General features: G+C 39.8%; 1 protein-coding gene across 1 annotated transcript in view; it reads left to right on the plus strand.

Annotated features, from left to right (window-relative positions):
* Nucleotides 1-11,040: 11,040 nt before the first annotated feature.
* The window catches only part of LOC307143779 (alpha-tectorin-like), a gene marked incomplete at its 5' end in the record, with an annotated part of 45,040 nt that continues 35,250 nt past the window's right edge, over nucleotides 11,041-20,830 (plus strand). Inside the window, one exon of the mRNA XM_079845540.1 lies at nucleotides 11,041-11,059. Within this exon, the coding sequence (XP_079701666.1) occupies nucleotides 11,041-11,059 (19 nt within the window). The remainder of the gene's footprint in view (nucleotides 11,060-20,830) is intronic.

Here is a 20,830-nt window from a genome sequence, read left to right on the forward strand (position 1 = left end):
TGTAATCCTGTCCTTTATTTCTGGCATTTAAAACTGGCATAATTGTCACAGCATGCAAGTATATGCAACTTTTTGGTGCATTGTACCAAATATAATATAACCAGATAAAAAAGGTTTATGTCTCAAGTAAAAGAATCTTGGTAATTAATTAGATAACCTAAATAAACTTGTAAAAAAGTGAAATGTGTATTTACTTTACAAACATTCACCATACTTTATCACTCAACACTTTATTGGAGGATACAGTATACAGTTGATACAGTAGCATAAAGACAAATGAGATTCAAGATAAATAAAAATGGGTCTTCAAAAATACATTAACATCATATTAATACATTCACAGCTGCTGAAGTCACACAAATGAGTGCCACAGAATCCCATCCAGTCAACTATGATACAGAAAACAGATTTGATATTGTGTTGAAAAATAATGATTCATTATCACAGCTAGACTGGTTTCTTGCTCTTTCCTCTATCATGTTCATGTTCTATCCTGTTCTTCTTCTTCTAAACAGTTTGCCCACTTGTACCCTACAGTGTATAATTGATAAACAGATGATGTGGTCACTGATGTGGTGTAGCCTTTTCTCAACCAGAGGAAGAAGTTCTAACATCCCATAGTCAGGCATTCTCCAGTCCTGGTCTAAAAGTAAAACAAAAACACAATTCAAAATAAGTTTAATGTACAGTCAGGTTAGCATATATTCTGCATGATTTAAGCAGTGGTGGGCTACTCTGGCCCTCAGTGTCCACTGTCCTGCAGATTTAGCTCCAACCTCAAACCCACCTGCCTATAATTATCTATAAGTAAACCTGAAGACTTTAGTTAAAATTTTCAGGCGTGCTCGATTAGGCTTGGAGGTAAACTCTCCATTTCAAAAGGGCCAGAGTTGCCCATTCCTGATTTAAATTTACAAAGCAGCAGTCAGTACATTATATAATACACACTGAAGCATTATGTATATAATATTGCAGCACATAATATTAGCCAAGTACTGAACAAAAACTATTTTACCCATATCTACAGCAACCTTTTAAACAGCAGGGCCCGTATTCATAAAGATTCTAAGAGTCCTCTCAGAAAACTCCTAATTTAGCTTAAAAACTTTTACGTAGGAGTCTTAGCTTAAGAGCTATTCGGGACTGATCTGAGAGCAACTCTGAGCAAGGAAAATACAAAAACTTTTATCTTAGTGAAGAGGCGGGGCTGACCCCATTGCTACGTATGACAGTCTTTTGAAGACTGTGATTGGTTGGTTGTCCAAAAAGGGTGAAAAAGGAGTGCTTTTAAGTATAGGGTCTATTCTAAGCCTTTACTTTGAATTTACAAGTACAAAATTGTCCTATTTTACCCTTCTCTCTCAGTCACACACACATTATATATATGTACACTGAAAAATTAAATTAAGCATAATTAATTTGTGCTCGTTTAAATAATTTCAATTTAGTTTTTTGATTTTAATTTTAAAAAATGAATTGGTTTTATGGAAATTGCATGTGTTTTTGTTTAAATTGAGATCAAATAAATTGATTGCGACCACTTACGATAAATTTTTTTTGTGAATTCAACAATTAATTTTTTTCAGTGTATATAAATCCTTTTATTATTTACCATGCTGTTAATTTCCTATAAGGTATTTGGTTGGCTTAGAATTATAAACATTGTTCCACTCTTTCCAATTACACTGATTGCTGGCATGTCTATTTAATTGGTGGTTTGAAAGTTGGATTTAATGCAACAAACATGATCCCTGCACGATCTAATCTATAGCGTCTTATTAAGTCACTGTTATCCATTGTCTGCAACACATTTCTTCTCCCTCTTCGTCTTTCTGCCATTTTCTCCGCTGCTAAAGAAACTCTTAAGCCTCTTAAAAGTCCTCATCCGTGCTCCTAACAAATTTGACCTTAAGCCTCTTTTAAGGGTTAAGATGCTTTATGAATTACTTTTTTCTTTACTAGGATTTTTTAGTTAATTTTAAGAGTAAACGCCCACATTTCTAAGAATTTTCTTAGAATTTTGTCACTAGGAGCTACTCTTTGCATTAAGATTCTTTATGAATACGGGCCCAGATCTTTAAAAATATATTTTAGAAAGGCATGGTCTCTACTTAGCCTTTGCCAGTGATGCTAGATTTCTTTTAAGACAACATACTCTTCTGTCACTTGTTTCAAGAGCATCCCTTGTGATAGCCTGGACATTGTAAAATTGTTAAAATATGGCAATACAAATTTCATGGAAAAATTAAGAAATAGGTACAGAGGCACAAGACTTACCATGCTTGTTATGAAGCACCCATGGCCATGCATAGTTCTCAGAGACTAGAGTTTTTGCCTCTTGTATTCCTCCTTGGCTGCACATTAGTCTTTTCCTGTAGAATCTTCTGAAGTGTGTGCCTTCTCTTGCTATCCATCTTAAAACATAAATGCAATGTGTTTTAGTCTGTGGAGTATAAGAAATAAGTATAACAAAATTTATAATAATTCAAAGAACATCTACTATTTGATTCCTAATATATGCCACAACTCAATATCTTCCAAAGCTACCCAGAACCATCCATGGTCTACAAAACAGAGAAAAACCTGGAGTTTATATCAACTAAATGCTTGTTATCACACTTTAAGAATTGAAGGCCAAAAGTCCAGTTCCAGCCTTTATGCTAAAAGGCAATCATTGTAATAATAATTGTATCAAAAAGGGAAACAGATATTTACCATTTTAGATAAATCCAAGATACAGAACCTCATTTGCTCATTTTAGGGTTTATAAAAAGATTTACACATGAATAATGGTGCATATTTTATCAGAGTAGAAAGAATGATCACTGCTGAAATGAATAGTTCTTTAAGAAATCAACATCAAATTCTGTACTACATATTACAGCATTGCTTCAATACAGGACATACCAATGGACTTGCGCACTTTTCTGTCTTCTTCGGGCACAAGATGGCCATGTTCCTTCCTCACCCTAAACAAAGGACTTATTCGATTAGCTTCCTTCGATATAAGGTCTGGTCTTTCTTCTCTGCTGTAAAACAAGAAAGCCTTACTTACTCTATGTGCAATTACTATTGTTTTTGAAACATATCAATTAAGACAGTTACAATACGATTCAGGGGAGCATTTGATGAGTAAATACTGATATAGTAAAATATTCTAGAAACTTTACCTGAAGGGCTGATTCGCTGCGACTCACTAGTAGCTCTTGTGAGAGTTGGCTCTTAAAAGAACTGTTGAGTTTGATATTGTAGAGATCTAAAAAAATAAATAAATAAATAAATAAATAAATAAATAAAAGTAATCTGCAAGTATTCCTGCAAGACAGAAAGAAAGGAAATTTCATTACATTGCATGCAAGTTGTGAGTTCATGCATAACTCTTTCATAACTTTCTTTCTGTAAAAAGTGTTGCATAATAATGTTAAATACATTTATATAATAAGTTCACTGATATGTGTGCATTTCCATTTTTGAAAGTATATCTTTAATAGCACACATGAATTTGTTTAAAAATGTTGATTATTCTCTTGATTTTTTTGATCACATAAATGATTTACATGCAAACGGGACATTATCAGCAGTACAACTGATCTGATTATGACAAAATAATCGAATATCTGATGTCATGTGAGCATTTCTACTCTTGCAAACAGAGGTAGGTTATGAGGTCTGAAGAGACATCTAATATTGCATGAACAGACAGGGCCCAATTTGTAATAATTTTAAAGAAAACATTGGACTTAATATAAACTTTCTGACAGTGTGTGGGACATCCGACTACTTTCCAAGAAGGGGAGCAAATGATTTACAAAAATATTCACATCACAGTTAAAACTACCAATACTGTGGTAAAAGCATTGCAAGTGTTGTTTTTATTGTGCTTCTACTACAAATGCCACGTTGGAACTACACTAGTAGTTATTATTAAATATTAATAATATGATATAAAAATATGAAATATGTTTAAAGGTCTATAGCACGTCACGTGACAGTGTTTAATCACCCTAAGGTGTGTTGATTTAGAAAGCAAAGAAATGTGAAGCCTGAGTGGAGATGAAAGATATAATGCAGTGACTGAACATAATCTGATCAATAACAACAAGCAGAAAATACTTTATATAAAACATTAGGACATTTATGACTAGCCTACTCACCAACACCTGGGACACGTGAACTGATGCCAAACATCGCGATGTGTTCTGAACGAGACTTCTTCAGCGCGATTTCATGACGCCGAGGGGTAAGCCCATAGAGATGTATACGTAGATACCCCATTAGCGACTGTTTCTATGGCGGCGCGTCGACGTGACTGGAGCGGTCGAATGAGGCATCTACGCATACACATCTATGGGTTAAACTGCAGCCGGCCTGTGACCGTGACGCCTTCATTGTGATGCCGGGGCGCGTCTTTTCTTCACACAAATCAATCGTTTGACCTCGGAACAATTGGAATACTTGAACTTTTTCAATAAAGTGTGCCCGTTGTCTGTAATATTCTGTGTTTTATATCATATAACGCACATGGGCAGGTTTAGGGGCGGGGTTTGGCTACTGTTTGTGTCTGAATAGCGTAAATAAAAATAAATAAATGTAAACAAAACTATGATGGCTGATTAAATTGAGAATCATACTCCAACATGTCATAATGGAAAAATGATAACCCAATAAATAACTTCATCATGATAACATTCACGTGTTGATAGCAGCGTCCATAGCAACCAAAACGTTACAGTTTCACATTTTTCTGGAGAGATCTGAAAAATCTTCGCAACAACGAGCAAGCGAGTGATTATGTACATTCACTGAGTGAATATTATGAAAATAAAATATATATTTCTCGCTAGAAATGTAATCAAAACTTATTTTTATGCAGAAACTAACTCAAAATACTGATTTTTCCACTAAAAATGAGAGAAATATCCGCCATGTTTTTTGTTCTCACGGCTGGAATCTTGAGAGTCACGTGACTTGGACGCAAAACAAGAGGAAAAGAATAGGCAAAAAAAATGTAACAGTCATACAATTCAAGGTCCATTATTGTAACCCCTCTAAGTTTTGCACTTTGGACCAATGTAGTCAGGGAACGTTTTTATATGAGACTGGGTTGCTCGGCTTTAGCGAAATCAACAATGTCACCAAAGAAGTGTATTGTTGGTTACCAGGGAAAGACAACCCTGTACAGCTTACCAAAGAACCCAGCGTTACTTCTTTGTCAAAGATAACACATTAAAGTAGCATTAACTTATTTCCATGGTGGTTCTTGATTTTCATGTTGTTTCTTAAAAATTGTGTTTAACAATTTATTCAGGCATTTATTATAAGGCATGTATATAACATCGTATAATGATCCAAAAGGTAAATGAGGAAAAAAATAAATAAATGGGATGGTTGGCCTCATGGTGTGTTTTTCCTTTTGTAATAATTTTTTTCAATAAACATATATGAGAAAGTTCAATGATCATAGTATTATCTTTTTGTTATCTGTTATGATATTATGATACGATTTTACTAATTCTAATGGCTTTGAAGAATTGTACAGTTGAATTGTTCTTTCTTAGAACAAAAGATGGGGTGAAGTTCAGTCAGTGGTCAGATTACCAAAAAGTATTCTTGTATTGTTCTAGTTTTCAGAAGGAGAAGAGAAACTGAAGAGCCAGTAGGTCAGAGAGCTTTCATTGTGACAGATATTTGCATAACTTCACATTCAGTCAGTCCCCTGACACTGTCCTCGACTGAGAGCTTAACATTAATAACTGTTGACCACTAAGACCCACTGCTGCATTTATGAAACATTCAGATAAAGCTGCTTAATTTGTTTAAGTTATTATTTTTATTATTAATACCTTATTGCTGATTGTTGTGTGAAAGATTTCTACATTTTGTCACAATCAACAATGTCAGTAGTCAATGACCATATTGTGTGATTCAGATTGCAAATTGTTCCAAACCCGCATTAATTTATTTCTTCTGGCTGCAGAGATCTGCTTGGTTACAAACATTCTTCCAAATATCTTCCTTTGTGTTCAGCAAAGGAATTGCTGCGGCGCCCGGGGAGCATTTGGGGGTTCGGTGACTTGCTCAAGGGTCTCACCTCAGTCGTGGTATTGAGGGTGGAGGAGGGCGCTGATTATTCACTCCCCCCACCGACAATTCCTGCCGGACTTGAGTTATTTAAATACTATTTTAAAGTTTATTAGAACTGAACATATCAACACAGTAGAAATAGTCATAGCTTTGTCTTTACTTCATCCAGACTTAAAGGGATAGTTCACCCAAAAATGAAAATTCTGTCATCAATTACCCTCAAGTTGTGCCAAACCCATGTGAATTTATTTGTTCTGCTGAACACAAAGGAATATATTTGGAAGAATATTTGTAACCAAGCAGATCTCAGCAGCCATTAACTATCCCTTTAAATTCTCCTTTGTATTTGCCCTAAGAAAGTTATAATAGTTATTGCATAGAATCCAGAGTTTAACTGTAAGATGAAGGCAAAAACCAAGCTCCTCATTCCCGGTTTATGGTTAAACCCAACAACAGTAATACGAAACCTGATAAATGATATTTGTTAAACACTATACAACATATTAAAGTTACTTGTTTGCCCTTATATTACTCAATATTTAAAGTAAATCTAATAATAGTAATATTAACAATAAATACCACAATGCCATATTTCTACAGGTTTAGCTGCACCCAACTTGGGTTGTTTTTAACCCAACATTTTTAAAGTGTGCATGGTCCTTTTTATAATGTGGGTATTGAAAAGCTTGCAATTACTGTTGTGTACAGTTTACATGGAGCGGTTTGATCTGGTTTCAGCTGGTTTCACCACAGCAACTTGTAGTATAGCATGTACAGTATATTCAGAATAACAGGTTTTTGAATGTGTCAGATATCTTATTTTACTTTGCACATCCATTTACATCAGTAAACCTATGATGAACATTTGAGTCAAATTAGTATCCATTTCAATTCAATGAGATGCTAATAAGAGTTTACTTATCTTACTAGAATATTTTTCAGAGTGTCTCGATAACACCTAGACACAAGGTTTTAAATAAAAGGCTGTTAATGCAGTGGTTTGGTGACTTGATAATAATCATTCATTGTCTGGAATCCATTCTGGTGGTTTCCTAAAAGTTCTAAAATGTGTAAAATTGACAGTGAAGCTGACAGGTTTGACTGCACAAACAAGAAAATACAGTACTTCTCATGAGACGCACATACTGTACTGTAGCTCAGAGGATGACATGTTCTTTATATTAGTTCTTTATAAGTTAGTATCAGATGTACTGTGTGTAAATTAGAACTCGTCAACTCAACTATACCTAATGCAATAAACAAAACAAAAAAACAATAAACACAATTTTTTCAGCATGTATTAAATAACAAAGATTTTTTCCCCTTACATTACTTTTACTTTTATACTTTAAGTAGTTTTGAAACCAGTACTTTTACACTTTTACTTAAGTAAAAAGATTGAGTTGATACTTCAGCTTCTACAGAACTCTTTTTAAACCCTAGTATCTATACTTCTACCTGAGTAATGAATGTGAATACTTTTGACACCTCTCCTCGGGAGTCTGAATGCTGGTATCGTCACATTTAAAAAATGTCACTACCATGGTACCGAAGTACCGGCACTTGTGACATCCCTATATTTGCATGTTTACATTTACATTTGTTCATAAATAAAAATAATAACCTCACAGCCCATATGTCAAACTTGATTTGCGTTGGGGGGTGGGTGTGACGTTTCAATATCGTAGGACAGAGTCGAATTCAATTGCAAGTAAAAGTATTTATTATGACAACGGGTCAAAGAGATTGTGGCGCTGAGAGGAAGTCCAGGATGGACAAGATCGTGGCGCTGAGAGGAAGTCCAGGATGATCGGACGCTTGGCAGCACAGGGACGCTGAGGACAGCCCAGACCTCCAGTGGAGAGCGATGATGAAGGTGGTGATGAGTGGTGAGCAGATCCGACGTACAACACGAAGACCAGGGAACACAGAAGGCGGCAGGAGAAGAAGAGGAGGGCAGGCAGGAACACACGGGGAGACATCCAACAACGCTCTGACAAATGACATGGCAAACAGAGAGACAATAAATAGGGTGCGCTGATCAGTCGCAGCTGGAGCGCTGATCACAGCCGCAGGTGATCCCGATCACCAGCAGCACCCAATCACTCACACACACAAACATACACACACATACATACACACACCCACGCATACGAGAGAGAGATAGTGAATTCATGAACCGTGACAGTGGGACACCTGTCTATATTGGCTCACTCTGATTAGATGAAAGTACGTCTTGGTGAGCTACCACCAATCAGGCCACAAGCTACTGGTAGCTCGCGAGCGACGTGTTGGAGACCCCTGCTCTATTGGGTTAAGATCTGGTGACTCTGGGGGCCATTTTAGTGCAGTGCACTCATTGTCATGTTCAAGAAACCAATTTGAAATGATTCGAGCTTTGTGACATGGAGCATTATCCTGCTGGAAGTAGCCATCAGAGGATGGGTACATGGTGCTCATAAAGGGATGGACATGGTCAGAAACAATGCTCAGGTAGGCCGTAGCATTTAAACGATGCCCAATTGGCACTAAGGGGCCTAAAGTGTGCCAAGAAAACAGCCCCCACACCATTACACCACCACCACCAGCCTGCACAGTGGTAACAAGGCATAATGGATCCATGTTCTCATTCTGTTTACGCCAAATTCTGACTCTACCGTCTGAATGTTTCAACAGAAATCGGGACTCATCAGACCAGGCAACATTTTTCCAGTCTTCAGCTGTCCAATTTTGGTGAGCTTGTGCAAATTGTAGCCTCTTTTTCCTATTTGTAGTGGAGATGAGTGGTACCCGGTGGGGTCTTCTGCTGTTGTAGGCCTTCCGCCTCAAGGTTGTGCGTGTTGTGGCTTCACAAATGCTTTGCTGCATACCTCGGTTGTAACGAGTGGTTATTTCAGTCAAAGTTGCTCTTCTATCAGCTTGAATCAGTCGGCCCATTCTTCTCTGACCTCTAGCATCAACCAGGCATTTTCGCCCACAGGACTGCCACATCCTGGATGTTTTTCCTTTTTCACACCATTCTTTGTAAACCCTGGAATGGTCGTGCGTGGAAAGAGTGCCTGAGCAGATTGTGAAATACTCAGACCGGCCCGTCTGGCACCAACCATGCCACGCTCAAAATTACTTAAATCACCTTTCTTTCCCATTCTGACATTCAGTTTGGAGTTCAGGAGATTGTCTTGACCAGGACCACACCCCTAAATGCATTGAAGCAACTGCCATGTGATTGGTTGATTAGATAATTGCATTAATGAGAAATTCAACAGGTGTTCCTAATAATCCTTTAGGTGAGTGTATATACATTAACAGAGGAGACATTACTGTCAGGACACATTAAAGTGCGTCACAGGCTTTTTTGAATAATGATGAGCTTCTTGTACAATGTGCAGATGAGGAGTTTAGAACAACTCTAATGAGTGTAATTGTTGGTCTTCCGGTTTACCGGTGAATATAGTGTTCACCCCCTCAAAATCTTTAGAGTTGCACATCTTTTGAAAGGTGTTGTCAATGCAAACAATATATAAAACATATGACACATGCAACGTGTTCTACACTGTAAACCCTAATGCTCAAAATAATGAATTTGTTTGAGTAAACTTAAATTAAACAAATTAGTTCAATCAAATTAACTTTAATGAGTATTTAGAACTTTCTTTTTCTTTTGAGTTCAAAAAACTAACCCATTTTAAGTAATGTGAATTGTTTTGTGAACTTGTCTCTTTTAATTTAGACCAACTTAAATTTAACTGAAACTGGGCTGGAATTTATATTTCCCAGTATGCTTTGCCATGACACTCAAAAGGGAGGGTAAATGTAGAATGTATGAGTACAAAATAAAATCTGCCAGTTTTGCTTACTCAAACTTTTAATTTCTTAACTTTATTCGGTGTTTACACTGTAGGGAAGGGACAACATTTCTCTGTTTAGACTAATTTGATGTATTCTCTGCGGTCTTTGTAAATCAAGTCATTCTTCAAGTCTGTCATTGTTGGTACCCAAATATTAGACACACAATTCCTAATGCTGATCTGCAAACTGGCATGCCCTTTCCCAGACATTTTCAAAAGACATTACAGTTTACTTTAGGGTTTAGGTTTGAGGTGTTATAGTTGCTTTTTAAATGTATTTCTGCATTCCTGTTATGATCCTGCTAGTTTACACACACACACACACGGTCTTATTTGAACACTGCCTGCATTCCTCCAGATGTCTTTTAATATTTTATTAAAAATAAAATTTAAATATTTAATTCCCATCGTGATATTACTTTACATGAATCTTTACAGATTGACACTCACTGGGTTTTAAGGTACTATTTTTGTACATTTACTAAAGTACTGAACAAATCAAACTGAACCACCGTCATTCCATTCAAGCACAGAGTTAAAGAATGTCTTTCTGAATGCAGGTGCACACAAGGAAACGATCGATTTCAAATAAAGATTGTCTCATTGTCTCATTGTCACATAAAAAAATAAAAAATAAACTGGTTTAAGCTATTGTTGAGAAATTACTTGTATTTCCAGTAACGATCCACCCAGAGTTATTAATAAAGGCATTGATAAGATTGTGAGCGCTGCAGTTCAGCATCACTGTATTGAGAATCTGAGTTTGCTCTGCAGCAGCATCTGACCTCAGGTAAAGGCACTTCTGTTTTATCCCATTGGGCTCTAATGGCTGTTTCTTATATTATGTAACATGTTATTTATGTATCTTTGAATGTCATAGATGTTTATGTGCACAATAAAGACAGAATAAAATATATAATAAAAAAAATGCTTTGTAAGTGTGTGTTCTATATGTGTGTGTGCAGGTGCTGTTTCGTCACAATGAGGTTTCTGATCTCACTGTGTGTGTCACTGCTGCTCATTAATGGTGAGTGTTTTATAATCTGTCATGTAAAATGACCAAATATTTTCCCAATAATAAGTAATAATGCCTTAATTGTGTGAAATAATCAATGGACAAACAACAGGTACAATCATTCTTTCACTTGATCTAATCTTCAATTCATCCATTCATTTCTATTAAATTTGAAATACAAGTAGTAGAAATAATTTATATGGTGAAATAATCCTATTTTCCTATTGATATAAAACCTCATATTTTAGCACTTACACAGTGATATTCACAGCGGACTAAAAAAACATATTAACCAGTCTTGGCAGTTTCTTTTGAGACACCGGAGATTATTGCTAAATGAGGATAAGGTGAACTTTATTTATGTTTTAATTTAAAAGCACACTGCAGTTCTATTGTAACAAACAAAAGTTGAGACAAAAACCCAAGCCAGGCACAATATGTATGGAACTTTTAACATGTATGAATGGCAAATAAATAAATAAGGTATTTCTGACTTTATATCTCACAATTGTGACTTTGTTTGATGTTTTATCTCACCTAATGTGCAGGTACATATATTTGCATGTGTCATCTGTTTATGTAAGAGTTGTTTTTATGTAACAGTCTATTCATTTTTATTTACTTTTTTCAGTTCAAAGTACTACCATGGAAACTACGACCTCGGACATTATGACAGGTAATATAATGTGCTATATTAGTCTGGAATATTATGTATTTATGTAGGAGGCTTACAATTTCAATTAAAACCTATGATCAATAGGAAATTAAATATAAAATATAAAATGTCATGTGTTACGGTTGCCCTTTTTTTGCATTTGTAACATATTCCAATATTACATAAAAATAAAAAATAATAAAAAATAATAAAAATAATAATAATAATAATAATAATAATAATATATATATATATGATTTGCTCTTTTTAAGTGAATGTTCTAAAGGTACAGTAGTTTACAGCAAAGGCAAAAAAAAGAACGAAAAAAGCACGTAGTGAGACATGTAGTTTAAATATTACTTATTTAACTATACATGTGTGTGAGTATTTGTGTGTTCAAACTGTGCTCATATGTTTGTACATAAGTATGTTTACAGAGGAGACATTACTGTCAGGACACATTAAAGTGAGTCACAGGCTTTTTTGAATAATAATGAGCTTCTTGTGCAATGTGCAGGTGAGGAGTTTAGAACAACTCGAAGGAGTGTAATTGTTGCTCTTCCAGTTTACCGGTGAATATAGTGTTCACTTCCTCAAAATCTTTAGAGTTGCACGTCTTATGAAAGGTGTTGTCAATGCAAACAATATATAAAACGTATAGGCTTATGTGTATTTGACATATGCAGCATGTTCTCGCTTTAGGGAAGGACCAACATTTCTCTGTTTAGCCTAATTTTATGTATCCTCTGCTGTCTATTTAAATCAAGTTGCATGACTAGCATCTGCTGTAGTTTCTCTCTCTTGTTTTCCCTTCATATATTCAATATTTGGCTAATGCTAATCTATGAAGTAAGGAACAATCTGGGCTGTGTTTCCCAAAAGCACCGTTAGTGAATTATGGTGGCTAGTTCAGTTGTTGCAACAGTTCAACGATTCTGTGTTTCCTGAAATTCCTGAAACAGTTCCAACGGACATTTACAAACAGCATCACAAAGTTGCTCTCGACCTGTGATTCGAAGTGTAGTGTCTTCTTAGTATGACTTAAAGAGTCATGTGAGAATGTGAGTTGGTGGTCCAGTGGGTTAAACCATGGAACTGATAAGCAGAAGGTTGCTGGTTCAATCCCAGCGGTCACCACCAGTGTGTCCTTGAGCAAGGCACTTTACTCCATGTTGCTCCAGGGGGATTGTCTTTGTAATAAGGGCACTGTAAGTCGCTTTGGATAAAAGCCTCTGCCAAATGCATAAATATATATATAAAGAGATCAATACTGAGCAAAATAAGCGAGCTAACATACAGTACAATCTGTATCTTTCCTTATATGTACACAAATTTAATTTAACTACCTTTAGATTGTAAATAGAATAAAAGCACAATTTCTGAAGAGTCATCATGTGTGTAAGTGCTCTAGTAACACGGGGAACCCAGAGTATGATGTAAGAGAGAACCCACGATTGAGTCAACCATCTGGAAATAAAGCAAAACAAAAGGGAACAAAGTAGCTAAGTATTTCTCAGATACTGTGTTGATACTATTCACAAGTTATGTCATTGTCCTGGAAATACACCTCTGGCTGAGAATTACTGAATAAAGCAGGTATCCACCTTTTTCCTAAACCCAATTGACGCTTTGGACGAATTATGGGAGTAACTTCTTGAAGTACAAGACATTCTCAAGAACGACGAATCCACAAGTCACCATGGACACGGACGCAAAGAAAAAGCACACCATACTACTTCCTTCTTTTGTTTAATGGTGATTTGATAATGACATAACCTACTTTGTGCACATTGCCACTATTTGGTGGTTCAGTCAGGTCCACTTAAGTCAAAAACAACATAGACAAACTTTTAGTCAATTTTTTATTGCCATATTTTGCTAAATTTACATTTGGCGATATGGCTCTCTTGTAAATACCCCATCCTTTTCATGAGCTCCATGAAAAGCCAAGACAGGAAACAGTAGCTTCTGGGGGCAACCTCCCAATTTTTATAACTGGGAGGGCAGCGTAAATCCCCCATTTAGAACAAAGCATGCATCAATGACAACAGAATGACATTAAGTTAAACACAGTTTAAGGAGGAGCTGGGTTGCAAAGCAGCGTGCAGTGGAAGCAGCAAGCAGGCAGACTGAACTGAAGCTACACTTTATTTTTAATGAAGTTCCAGCTCACGTGGGTAAGACATTGCGTGTTTGTTCACTTCATTTCACCGTGGAATCGTTTGTAAACAAGACATAGGTAGAGACTGGATTTTCAGACCTATTGAGATTAAAACACAATGCTGTGCCTTCTATATTGGATCCGACAGGAACGGTGCAACACACTTCTGTGAGTAAAACATGTTTTTTTTTTCATGTGATAGTATTGCATTGTTACAGATCGTTTGATATCTGTTGATTATGTGCTGCGATTCGACTCGGATATGTATGGGCCAGGGCTATTTATTTCTTGAGGTGCGTTGATCAGTCTCTCCCATTGAAATTTGAAGGAAAAATACAATCGAGTTTTGATGTGTGTGTGTGTGTGTGTGTGTGTGTGTTTACAGTATCTGACTACAGTGAAGCTTGGCTTGAGTATGTCTGTGTGCGTGGGCATGGTTGCGATCGGGCGGGTAATACAAAAATAAAACTCCAATGAATTGCGGGTGGATGAGAGATCAATCATTGTTGTTGTTTTAATAAAGACATTTTGCGAGCCCTGTTGGCGTTTTCCCACACGCTTTCCCTACTCGCATGGGGAGCCGACGCTCATTATAAAATGCAACGCTTATCCAATCATGGCTGTGGGTGTTTACGTCTAAGTCTTCAGTGCAACACACCCATAAAAACCGGTCGTTTCTGGAGAGAGACTAAAACTAAGGTAGAAAATAGCCTATTACTTATTCATTACGATGTTTTTGAATGTAAAAACCACGCAAACGTCATAAGTTTACCTCAGACAACAGTATAAAAATAAAAAAAAAAACAGTTCATGACCCCTTTAAGACAATGTTTCCAATATCAACTTTAGCTTAAAGAATCAATAGCTCCTATAGCTTTAAAAACAAGTGCATTTCCAATACAAACTATAGCTTTAAGAACAAGAACAATATATATAAGCCTAGCATTTTACTGAAAATGACTAGAAGCTTAAGCAGATAGCATTGTCAATTATATTGCCAATGACCTGATAGCTTAAAGGGTTAGTTCACCCAAAAATGAAAATTCTGTCATTAATTACTTACCCTCATGTCGTTCGACACCCGTAAGACCTCCGTTCATCTTCGGAACAGAAATTAAGATATTTTAGTTGAAATCTGATGGCTCTGAAAGGCCTCCATTGGCACAATGGCACTTTACACTCTCAAGACCCTTAAAAGGTACTAAAGACGTTGTTACAAAGTCCATCTCACTACAGTGGTTCTAAAATAACTTTATGAATCGGCGAGAATAGTTTTTGTGTGCAAAAAAACCCTAAATAACGACTTACATAGTGATGACGATTTCAAAACAAGGCATCATGAAGCTTCGAAGCGTTATGAATCAGCGAGTCGAATCAGCAGTTTGGATCACCAAATTTCAGCAGTTTGGCGGTTTGACACGCAATCTGAATCATGATCACATACGTGCTCTTTTTGGTGTATAAAAACGATATTTTACTCTAAATTTATTTTTTTAAATACTAACATATTCATCATACTTTACTGTACATACTAATATTTTTTTTAGCTCAATTGACCTTATGTAAAAGTTTTTCACAGATATGCCTGGGGCATTTGGCACATGGCTATCGCTATCAGCCATCTTGGATTAATGATGTCATCAAGCAATGAATATTTGGGATACAAGACAGTAGCCACTGTTAAAATATTGCTTTCAATCTACTGACACTGCCCTCAAGTGGTTTGGAGAGAATTACCAAGCTAAATTAACCCTAAATGGAGTTAAATTAACTGTCCCCAAATGTGGACACCATGCATGAAAGGGTCTCGTGTATAGTTACTTCATGATGAATTGATACAGCAGACCGCACAAAATACATAGTGATGGCATAGGAAAACCACTCATCCTGATTGCAAAGCAGCAAGCAGGCAGACTGAACTGAAGCTATATGCTTAAGTAAGGCGCCCTGTTTGAGAGTTGCCAATTGAGTGCATAGGAATCGGATCAGCTTATATAGGCGGGGTTGGAATTTTCCAATCAGCTGATAGCAGAGTTTGACTACATGGACTGCCTGAACTAACGCAGAATGCTTGATGCTATTTTCTACCCTGGTTTTGAGCCTCAAACGCTCGGTTATTATGGGTGTGCCGCGTTGAAGACTTGGAAGTAAACGGCCACTGCTATGTTTGGATAACAGTTTTGCATTTTATTATGAGCTTCGGCTCCAACAGTACATGTGGGAATTGTTTTGAAAACGACAACCAGTATGATTCGCCCACAGGGCTCGCAAAATGTCTTTCAAACAAACACACTTATTTACCTCTCATCCACCCGCATCCATCCATCCATCCATCCATCTTCTTCCGCTTTATCCAGGGCCGGGTCGCGGGGGCAGCAGTCTAAGCAGAGATGCCCAGACTTCCCTCTCCCTAGACACTTCCTCTAGCTCTTCCGGGGATTCACCGAGGCGTTCCCAGGCCAGCCGGAAGACATAGTCCCTCCAGCGTGTCCAAGGTCTTCCCCGGGGCCTCCTCCCGGTTGGACATGCCCGAAACACCTTCCCGGGAAGGCGTTCAGGAGGCATCCGGAACAGATGCCCAAGCCACCTCAGCTGACCCCTCTCGATGTGGAGGAGCAGCGGCTCTACTCCGAGTTCCTCCCGAGTGACTGAGCTCCTCACCCTATCTCTAAGGGAGCGCCCAGCCACCCTGCGGAGAAAACTCATTTCGGCCGCCTGCATCCGTGATCTTGTCCTTTCGGTCATGACCCAAAGCTCATGACCATAGGTGAGAGTAGGAACGGATATTGACCGGTAAATCGAGAGCTTCGCCTTACGGCTTAGCTCTTTCTTCACCACAACAGACCGGTACATTGACCGCATTACTGCAGAAGCTGCACCGATCTGTCTGTCAATCTCCCGTTCCATCCTCCCCTCACTCGTGAACAAGACCCCTAGATACTTGAACTCCTCCACTTGAGGCAGGAACTCTCCACCAACCTGAAGAGGGCAAACCACCCTTTTCCGACTGAGCACCATGGCCTCGGATTTGGAGGTGCTGATCCTCATCCCAGCCGCTTCACACTCGGCTGCAAACCGTCCCAGTGCATGCTGAAGGTCCTGGTTAGAAGGGGCCAACACGACAACGTCATCCGCAAAGAGCAGAGAAGAAACCGTGTGGTCCCCAAACCTGACACCCTCCGGCCCCTGGCTGCGCCTAGAAATTCTGTCCATAAAAATTATGAACAGAACCGGCGACAAAGGGAAGCCCTGCCGGAGTCCAACATGCACCGGGAACAAGTCTGACTTACTGCCGGCAATGCGGACCAAACTCCTGCTTTGGTCGTACAGGGACCGGACAGCCCTTAGCAAAGGACCCCGGACCCCATACTCCCCGAGCACCCTCCACAGGATGCCGCGAGGGACACAGTCGAATGCCTTCTCCAAATCCACAAAACACATGTGGACGGGTTGGGCAAACTCCCATGAACCCTCCAGCACCCTGTAGAGGGTATAGAGCTGGTCCAGTGTTCCACGACCGGGACGAAAACCAGACTGTTCCTCCTGAATCCGAGGTTCTACTATCGGCCGTATTCTCCTCTCCAGTACCCTGGCATAGACTTTCCCGGGGAGGCTGAGAAGTGTGATCCCCCTGTAGTTGGAACACACCCTCCGGTCCCCCTTCTTAAAAAGAGGGACCACCACCCCGGTTTGCCATCCCAGAGGCACTGTCCCCGACCGCCACGCGATGCTGCAGAGGCGTGTCAGCCAAGACAGCCCCACAACATCCAGAGACTTGAGGTACTCAGGGCAGATCTCATCCACCCCCGGTGCCTTGCCACCGAGGAGTTTCTTGACCACCTCGGTGACTTCAGCTTGGGTGATGGACGAGTCCTCCTCTGAGCCCCCAGCCTCTGCTTCCTCAATGGAAGGCGTGATGGCGGGATTGAGGAGATCCTCGAAGTATTCCTTCCACCGTCCGACGACATCCCCAGTTGAGGTCAACAGCCGCCCATCGCCACTGTAAACAGCGTTGGTAGGGCACTGCTTCCCCCTCCTGAGGCGCCGGACGGTTTGCCAGAATCTCTTCGAGGCCAGCCGTTAGTCCTTTTCCATGGCCTCACCGAACTCCTCCCAGGCCCGAGTTTTTGCCTCCACAACCACCCGGGCTACAGTCCGCTTAGCCTGCCGGTACATGTCAGCTGCCTCAGGAGTCCCACAAGCCAACCAGGCCCGATAAGACTCCTTCTTCAGCTTGACGGCATCCCTTACTTCCGGTGTCCACCACCGGGTTCGGGGGTTGCCGCCTCGACATGCACCGGAGACCTTACGGCCACAGCTCCGAGCGGCCGCAGCGACAATGGAGGTGGAGAACATGGTCCATTCGGACTCAATATATCCAGCCTCCCTCGGGATCCGGTCGAATTTCTGCCGGAGGTAGGAGTTGAAGATCTCTCTGACAGGAGACTCGGCCAAACGTTCCCAGCAGACCCTCACAGTACGTTTGGGTCTGCCGGGTCTGTCCAGCTTCCTCCCCCGCCATCGGATCCAACTCACCACCAGGTGGTGATCAGTTGACAGCTCCGCCCCTCTCTTCACCCGAGTGTCCAAGACATACGGCCGCAGGTCAGATGAAACGACCACAAAGTCGATCATTGACCTACGACCTAGAGTGTCCTGGTGCCATGTGCACTGATGGACACTCTTATGCCTGAACATGGTGTTCGTTATGGACAAACCGTAACTAGCACAGAAGTCCAATAACTGAACACCACTCGGGTTCAGATCAGGGGGGCCGTTCCTCCCAATCACGCCCCTCCAGGTGTCACTGTCATTGCCCACGTGGGCGTTGAAGTCCCCCAGTAGAACGACGGAGTCCCCAGTCGGAGCACTTTCCAGCACCCCTCCCAGGGACACCAAGAAGGCCGGGTACTCTGCACTGCCGTTCGGCCCGTAGGCACAAACAACAGTGAGAGACCTATCCCTGAGCCGAAGCCGCAGGGAAACGACCCTCTCGTTCACCGGGGTGAACTCCAACACATGGCGGCAGAGCTGGGGGGCTATAAGCAAGCCCACACCAGCCTGCCGCCTCTCACCATGGGCAACTCCGGAGTGGTGAAGAGTCCATCCTCTCTCGAGGAGTGTAGTTCCAGAGCCCAAGCCGTGCGTAGAGGTGATTCCGACTATCTCTAGTCGGAACCTCTCAACCTCACGCACAATCTCAAGCTCCTTCCCCGCCAGTGAGGTGACATTCCATGTCCCAAGAGCCAGTTTCCGAGTCCAGGGATCGGGTTGTCTAGGCTCCTGCCTTCGACTGCTGCGCGATCTTCTCTGCACCGGCCCCTTACGGTCCCTCCTGTGGGTGGTGGGCCCACGGGAAGGTGTCCCCACGTCGCTCCTTTGGGCTGAGCCCGGCCGGACCCCGTGGGGGAAGGCCCGGCCACCAGGCGCTCGCATACGAGCCCCAACCCCAGGCCTGGCTCCAGGGTGGGGCCCCGGCTGCGCTATACCGGGCGACGTCACGGTTTTTTGAATTAATTGCAATTAATTGTCCACCCGCAATTAATTGGAATGTTATTTTTTATTACTTGGCCCGCCCGATCGTTGGGTATAACCGCAAAACGTTTCATATGTACTTTAGTATAGCTAAATGCATTTGTAATACACTATACATTGGTATACTTAAAGTTTGTTAAATTGGAACAACTAATTTTGTACTAAATTAATTTTAGTTGTTCAAAAGCAGTGCTAAAGTTCAACTAAATTTGTATTAAATATACTTGTTTGTGCTAAAGTGGAACTATTTAAAGTACACTGAAGTGCAATTTAAGTATACTCTTGTATTTATGTTTTAAAATGCAGAATTCACTCAGCATAAACTTCAAATGTAGTTTGGTGACATTACAATTGCAATTAAATTACACTGTTAGCATGTTGAACATACATTAATATTATACTGACAACAAACTTTTAGTGATTTTATAACACACTGCAATGGCATTCAAAGTAAACTTGAAGTGTGCTAAATGCATTATTATAGTGTGCTTCAAATAGGCTACAATAAAGTAATCTTTATAAATAACAGCACAGCTTAAGAATATGCCTTTTGCTGATGTTTTATAGACACCCCCAGTATACCAGTACCTTGCTTATCTGGTTAACATCAGTGAGACAATGGCAACAGATACAGTAGATTATGATCTGCAATCATATCTTTAACAATAAGCGCTTTTGGGGGAAGGGATTGAATATTCAGCAGTCCAAGCTTTATCATTTGTTCATCTGTATTATATCTGTTTTTTATTTGTTGAACATCAATTAAATTTTTACCTTTAAATGGGTTCAAGAGCTGTTTGTATTTAATGAATCGGGGAACAGACACAGTCTCTATGTGGTAATATCTAGGTGAGAGTCTCTAAGTTTTGGGATTTATCTGACTCCAGTGACGTGAGATGGCTAGCAGATGGTCGGTTAAGGCAGTCTGTCTACTTCCTGACCTGTGCCAAATTACTAGAGAGAAGAGCGGCGCTATCACAGGAGGGATGAATACCATCTCTTTTTAACAAGTCAGGTCTGCCCGAAAAGGTTTTCCAATTGTCAACGAATCCTATGTGGTTCTGCGGACACCACTTAGACAACCAGCCATTAAGTGATGATAATCTGCTAAGTATCTCATCACTCCGCTTCACAAGGAGAGGACCACAGCAAATTACAGCATCGGACATCATACTTGCAAGTTCACACACCTCTTTAATGTTAATTTTGGTGATCTCCAACTGGCGAAGTCAAACATCATTAGTGAATAACAATCTTAGAGAATTTACAATTAGCATTAGCCAGCACTTTTAAATTTGCTTTGATGTCAGGCGCTCTGGCTCCCGATAAACATGTTACTATGGTGGCTGGTGTCTCTCTTCCCTCTGGAGTCTGAGCTCTTTTGGGGCCCTTTAGAAGTTTTGACATGCTCTTACATTTGTGTTTTTTTCAGTTGCTTATAAACACATTAATGGCAAAAGTGTAATTACACTGTATTCAGCACAAACTGGGCTACCAGAATATGTGAGCAACATGTATATACATGCTTGTAT

This window comes from Gobio gobio (assembly GCF_949357685.1).
Source record: "Gobio gobio genome assembly, chromosome: 20".
Lineage (NCBI taxonomy): Eukaryota > Metazoa > Chordata > Actinopteri > Cypriniformes > Gobionidae > Gobio > Gobio gobio.